General features: G+C 42.5%; 1 protein-coding gene across 2 annotated transcripts in view; it reads left to right on the plus strand.

Annotated features, from left to right (window-relative positions):
• EXOC3 (exocyst complex component 3) overlaps positions 1-6,787 on the plus strand; it is a 55,385-nt gene extending 48,598 nt beyond the window's left edge. The window contains exons 11-14 of one of the 2 annotated variants that reach the window (XR_012724318.1): positions 2,288-2,449; positions 2,676-2,803; positions 2,894-3,513; positions 3,732-6,787. Coding sequence is in view for 1 of the 2 variants with exons in the window: in XM_075314911.1 (XP_075171026.1) it covers positions 2,288-2,449; positions 2,676-2,803; positions 2,894-3,080 (477 nt within the window). In the remaining variant the exon portion in view is untranslated. Of the gene's footprint in view, positions 1-2,287; positions 2,450-2,675; positions 2,804-2,893 lie in introns of both variants that reach the window. The other variant, XM_075314911.1, reaches the window with a different exon arrangement.
• The last annotated feature ends 363 nt before the right edge of the window (positions 6,788-7,150 follow it).

Genomic DNA, 7,150 nt, shown 5'->3' on the forward strand with positions numbered 1-7,150 from the left:
TAAATCAGGCCATGCCTGAACCACGCCATCTCCCTGGACGCTAACCCTGAATGATCAATCCAAGGTGCCCAGATTATGTCAAACTTAGTAATACACTTCCTCTTGTCATAGATATGCTTTTCCATATTTATTACCCAATTTATCTTATCTATATATTCCGATATTGCGGGGTCTCTCCAATATCCAGTGTTGCACAATTTAGTTTCTTAGCCATATATAGCATGCTAGCTATAGCTGGCTTACCATAATCATCTATTAGCAAATCCTCAACATAACCCAAACACATACCAATGGAGTCAGCTCTATTACTACCGAGTATACCCTCCCTATAGTGCTCACAACCGCTTTTCAGAATCGCTCCAAGTTTGGGCAGGACCATATCATGTGAGATAAGGTTGCTACCTGATTTTTGCATCTATAACATAAAGGGGAAGAGCATAGTCCTATATCAAATAGGAACTGCGAAGTGCAGTATTTATAGTGAAGTAGGTACAGTTATGATAGTTTATGTGGGTCACTCAGGGACAGATCAGTGACTATTTCCAGAATCTCGGCCCAATCCACCCTCCAATTTTGCCCTCGAGTTCACCATCTGGTTCTTCAAAACAAGATATAAGATGTTTAATATACAGGGTAGAAGTCAACCCCATCGATCCACCAGTCTGTACAATTTTACGAATAATAAGAGTTTGGGGAACATCATCAAAAGTTTTTCAGCTTCAAGCGTGTGTCTCAATTGAAGATATTTATAAAAATGAATTATGGGGAAGACCAAATTCCTCCTGTAATTGAGAAAAAAAACCTTAATATAACCTGTCTATCCTCCTCTGTTTCCAGGTGTGGAACCCCACCAAACTATCCATGTAGAGTAAGCCATGAGGTGTCCCACAACGATGTGTATTGTGAAACCCCATGGATATCCTGTAGAGCCCTCACTTTCCACCATATTTTAATTATCAATACCACTGTAGGAAAGTCACCCGGCAGAGCCTCGAATGTCGCATATAGGTCTAACATTTGGAGCAGTACACACTGAATTCCACTGCTCCCGCTCCCACCCCCACTCCACCCCCCGATCATGCCGTACCCGAAAATGTCGTAGTTGGGCAGCTACCAAATATGCCCAAGGATTCGGTACCGCCAAACCCCCCTCACCCGACCTCTTTTTTTTTGTCTGCAGCATTTCCAATCTAACCCTAGGCGCCTTTTTACCCCGTATCGGCTGCCAATTAATAACCAAACCAGAGTACGTACCAAATGTTTCAATAGTGTCCATTGCCACCCTTAAACCAGATGAGGCATCCGCCAGGAAGAGGAGAGCATCATCGGCATAGAGAGCCACCTTCTCCTCCACATTGCCACTTCTAACACCTGTTATGCCAGTATGTCCCCTAATAATCACTGCAAGGGGTTCGATCTCCAGGGCAAAGAATAAAGGGTACTTTACATGCTACGACATCGCTAGCGATCTCATTAGCGATGTGAATTCTAGATCGCAAGTGCGATCTTTAGAGATCGCACATGCGTAAAATAACCTATGTGCGATCTCTAAAGATCGCACTTGCGATCTAGAATTTCACATCGCTAATGAGATCGCTAGCGATGTTGTAGTATGTAAAGTAGCCTTAAGTGGGAGAGAGGGCAGCCCTGCCTTGTCCCCCTTTTCAAAGTGAATCCTGAAGAGAGTCCCCCATTCTGCCTTTTCTTAGCTAACGGCCTAACATATAACAGTTGAAGCCAGGAAATGAACATGGAACCCAAACCCGCCCTTCCCATCACTGCCCATAAGTATTCCCACTGAAGTGAATCGAAGGCTTTAGCCACATCAAGCGAGCATATGATCCTATCTACTGGTAGTTAGAGGTTAAGGTATAGCCTACGAACATTAATTGTTGCAGACCTAGCAGGCAAAAAGCCTGATTGATCTGCATGTATGACTTTCATCACATTACTCAGTCTTGTAGCAAGAACGTTGGCCAGCATTTTAATATCCGTGGAGAGCAAAGAAATAGGTCTGTAGAAATCAGGGAGAATGGGCTCCTTACCCGGCTTAAGAATTACTACTATCACCGCCTCCTGCATATATTAATTGCGGCAACAACACGTCGCCAAACTTTTTGTAAATCTCTCTGCAACCCGTCTAATCCAGGTGACTTGTTGTGTAACTAAAATCTAGCAATAGTGTCGTGTGTTATGTAGTCTTAAAGCTTCCAAACTCTATTGTGACTGATTATCTGTTTACCTAATAGAAAAAAATCAATAATATTAACATTTTCTGTTTTCGTAGAAAATGACCATAAAAGCCCACAGGAAAGTAGTGACGGAATATATCAAAGCTATCATGCAAAAACGGATTTGCTTCAAAAATGCAGAAGAACGCAAGGAGGGTGCAGAGCGCATGATTAAGGAAGCAGAGCAATTTAAGTTCCTGTTTAAGCGTCTTACATCTGTAAGTATCTGTTAATACCAATACATACATGACTGCCTGTATTATTGCCACTAATAAAATGAAGCTGCAGGCAAAGCTCGAGGAAGGCTATATTGCCCCGTCCTTAATATTGTGATGTGTCTGTCATTGTTAGTAAGGAAACCTACGGCTTATGATACACTAGCGCATGTGCAGACTGGGGTGTAGTCTGTTCAGAGCGATTTCCTAAACTATAGTATTTCTTTAGGGGTTTAAGGAAGAGACGGATGGACTCTGTGATACCATCGTTGATATTGCAGAGGTTATAAAGCTCACAGACCCTTCACTTCTTTACTTGGAAGTCTCCACTTTGGTTACTAGATATCCGGATCTCAGGTAACGTTTCTGAATTTATTTGCTTGTGTCCATTTCTTGTTGGTAGGAAATGTATAAAGTTTAACGTTTCCTTTTCTTTTTGTCTGGCAGGGATGATCACATTGCTGCTCTACTTGCAATGAGGGGCGATGCCAGCCGGGAGATGAAACAGACAATAATAGAAACTGTGGATCAAAATCAGAGTCAGAGGCAACAGGGTCAAAACTTCACCCCAATATTTAAAGACATAATTGTGCCCAGCGTGCCAACACTGACTGTGCCAAAACTTCTGAAGTAGTGTTCTTGTGCCTCCAGGTTTCACTTCATAAATGATCTGTGTCTCGTTACATGATGGGTACATTTTACAGCAGTGGAAACGTGCATGTGTTCTGCCACTCTCCAGAAAGTACCACTGAGCGATTTCTTCCTGTTTTTAAATTTCACTATCAATTAGATATCATTAATGTATGTTTGATGCATTAAAATACCTACCGGTCGCCATCTTCTGTAGTTTCCGGCGCCACTCTGGTCCTCTCCTGGATCAACTGTGACTAGCCGGCTCGCTACAGCGTTTTCTCTGTGACCAGAAGTGATTTTCTCCATGTTAAGTCAGAACAAAGATCTTATATTAAGAGAAGGACTTCTGGTCTATGGTGTGAGCGGGTCAGTGAGAGCTGCAGTCACATGATGCAGTAGAGGGAACAGATCAGTGCTGGAAACGGCAGAAGACTGCAACTGGTAAGTTTTTTTTCCAATTTAAATTTTTATTGAATTTTCATAAGCATACAATAAAAGAGCATGGGACCATGTAATGATAGATAGATTTCATCAAACATCTGGACAATATTAAACTGTCATAGGAGTCATAGTGGATTATAAGTCATTGTGGTGATACATAGATCCTCATTTTAAACCGTAGAAACCAGTAACACAGAGAGGAAAGACAGAGGCAACTGGTAAGTTTTAATGCATGCGCTGTCTGTACATTACTAATATCCATTGGATCATAAAATAAGCAATGGATTGAGACTATAAAAAGACATAGTGCTACACAAATGTGCGCCCATAATAGAGCTGATGATGGTCTTTTGGCCTGATAAATGGATGAACTAGCACAACCTAAGGCCTCTTTCACACGTTCGTGCAAATCGCGCATGTTTTTCACGAACGTGTCAAAGGTGCAGTTTGCCCTGCGTGTGTTCTCCGTGTGTTATCCATGATAACACACGGAGAACGGAAACTTACTGCTCACCTGTCCCTGGTGTCGCTGTCCATAGTTCTGATCTTCGGTCTCCGGTCCTGCCGACTCCCCGTTGCTGCTGCTTCCGGCTGCAGTGAAGTGAATATTCAATGAGCGGCGGTCGGCAGCAAGTGACAGCAGAGACAGGAGGGCTGGAGAAGGTAAGTAAAGTTTTTGTTTTTTTTCTTCTCAAACACGTGTTTTCTCTAGCACGTGTCACACGAAACACCTCCGTGTGGTCCATTTTGCGTTCCGTGTGACACCCGTGATGCAGGAAAAAAACGGACATGTTGCCGTGAGAAACACGTATGTACGGAACGGACACACGTTCCGTGCGTAAATACATACGTGTGTCCAACGCCATTTGAAAACATAGGTCTACGTGTGTACGTGTCTCCAGTACGTGAGGAAACGCACCAGCCACTTACCGGAGGCACGTACGTGTGAAAGAGGCCTAAGACAGCGTTCACAATACATATGTACATAGATTTCCCCAGCAGATCATCGTGGTTGCCATAAGAAATAATCTTTTACATTCAGCTACCTGTATGTTCAGTCTTCTCATCCACTGACTGAGGTGCAAGGCCTGGTAGCACCCGGGTGCATTGAATGTGACACCCCAGATATTGAATCCAAAGAAAATAAATATAAAAATTACTGCTATGGAATAAATTTTTCCTCTTAAACCATAACTTCCTGTATTCAGAACTTTATCTCTAGCTGGAGCCTACACGTAATATAAGCCACATTAAATGCCTTATTTCACAGTAAAATAAAAACCTCAATAATACCAGAAATAGAGTCCACACTTAGTAGCCCCATCTGTATGGGCCGGAAAAGATATAATGCTGTTCTTGTATATACTGATATAGATATTCAACTGGACCTCTGTAGGTCTGTGATTTAAAGGGAACCTGTCAGGTTCAATATGAACCCATAACCACGAGCAGTTCTGGATGCATATTGCTAATCCCTGCCTAACTGTCCCTGTATACACTAGCATAGATAAAGAGATCTATAGAAAAAGTGTTTCTAAAGATCTTAGATCGTATGCTAATGAGCACGGGGACTAGCCCCCTGGGCGTTAGTTTCCCTCCCTGTGGGCGTGCTAACATGCTAATGAATATGCAGCGTCACAGGATGATCTCACTTACCTTTCTGCCGCCATCGCATCCGACGGGGGATTTCAGCTCAGTGCACATGACCCCAGAGTTTGGGTCATGAACACTACTTCAGTTTGAAGCCAAGACGCGTATACCCGGCTTCATAGTGCGTATGATCCAAAATCCCCCGTCGAGTGGTGATTGCGGCAGGGATTAGAAATATTCACCAAGAACTGCTCGTGGTTCTGGGTGCATATTGGACCTGACAGGTTCCCTTTAGTACACATACATATTGAGGTTTTTTGGTTTTGGCTTCTGTATAAATCTTATATGCCACACTCGGTAGGATGTGATATGTACTGAATTTATTTTCTCAGAGAGGCACTGATTCTAGACGAATATCTTGGCTCCCACCAAGATTTGGTCCTCCAGACTTCATTCTTCACTGTTAGGCTATGAGCCCACGGGCGCTCGTACCTGCAGATGTATCCGCAGGTACGAGCGCATGTTTCCCGCAGCTGCCCGCAGCTATTTTTAGCTGCTAGATTACAGCGGAATAGCTGCGGGAAACATGCGGAGATTCACGCGGCTTACCTGCGAACGTCGCGGCCTCTCATCTCCATAGCGGAGGTCCGAAACATCCACAGGTAAATCCGCATGAATAATTGACATGCAATTATACATGCGAATGCCTACATCTGCAGCACTTTCTGCAGCGTGGACACAGCACTCCTCATGTCCCATAGGATAACATGGGGAGTGCCTGTACATGCTAAAACCTGTGGATTTATCTGGAAAATCCAGAAAAATCTGCAGGTTTTCCGCGGCAAAATCCACACAAACAGGCTCTTGTGGGCACATGGCCTAAATGACCAACCTCTTACTTTGTGAACACTGACAAAATACTATCATAAACTTTATATAAAGACATTTTCTAATTCAATACTTAAGAATATAATACAGAGCAATGTGGTCTGTCACCAGAGCAGAAGTCGAAACCTATGTTTACACTTGAATGTTATAAATCTCTGCCGGCAAAGAAACGCTGAAAGGCTTCATCACCTACTATGTAATAGTAACGAGAGGAGTAGTTTATGTCAAATGTAATGTACCACTGAAGTCTCGATGATCATTTTATGGATGCACAAGAAGGGAGCTGGGTGAAGCAGAATGGCTGACGGCTTCTTCTTATCAGTCCTGAAAAAGTCACTGCGACGATGAACCGGTGTGTAGTACTAGAAGCCCAGTCTGTCTGTTACTTAAGATGTATCTAAAAAAGGATGTAAGATTAAGTGGTGGCACGTTCCCTCCCTCACACGGTATACCAGAAGTCTGAATTCTGCAAAACTCGCCATCCTCTGAAGGTTTGGGCATCTACAGAAGCTTTTATTTAATTAGCCCTAATGCCAGTTTTATGTATAGATATTAGACTTCACAAATGTGTGTGTGGAATTGCTTTATAAAGAGAAAAATCGCTAAAGAAATGTTTAGCAAACCTTAGTTACTATGAGCCATGTTATTGTATGGATAAAGATGGCCACCAGTCCTGGACCATGGACTAGGACTTAATCTTTTTATGGCAGTAGTTTATGGTGGTGGGGGCGGTATTGTGCAAATTGTACATTTTATGACTTTATTTAGTAAACCGCAACTTTTTGTGCACGTGTTCTGGTTTCATTGTCTGCACTTTCTTTCATATTAATTTCACATGTAGTAATACAACAGAATTCTAAATATATATATAGCTGTGTATGTATGGATACATAACATTTCAATGAACTGAACTAGGTAAGCTACTGGAACTCAATGGATTTGGTACTGCACATTCTGATTGTCTTTTGGTACCCCTTCATTAGCCACCATAGTACTTGTGCACACTGAAGATTTGCTTCTTTAGCAAAAAAACACACCCTTTAGCAGAATACCGCACCTCTGGCCGAAAAACGCATTCATTTTTACTGCGTTGTTTTGGTGTGTTATGTCCCTGCATTTTTTTTATGCCTTTACCATTAAGCAATGCCATAA

The sequence above is a fragment of the Anomaloglossus baeobatrachus genome, chromosome 6 (genome assembly GCF_048569485.1).
Source record: "Anomaloglossus baeobatrachus isolate aAnoBae1 chromosome 6, aAnoBae1.hap1, whole genome shotgun sequence".
In the NCBI taxonomy this organism is placed as follows: domain Eukaryota; kingdom Metazoa; phylum Chordata; class Amphibia; order Anura; family Aromobatidae; genus Anomaloglossus; species Anomaloglossus baeobatrachus.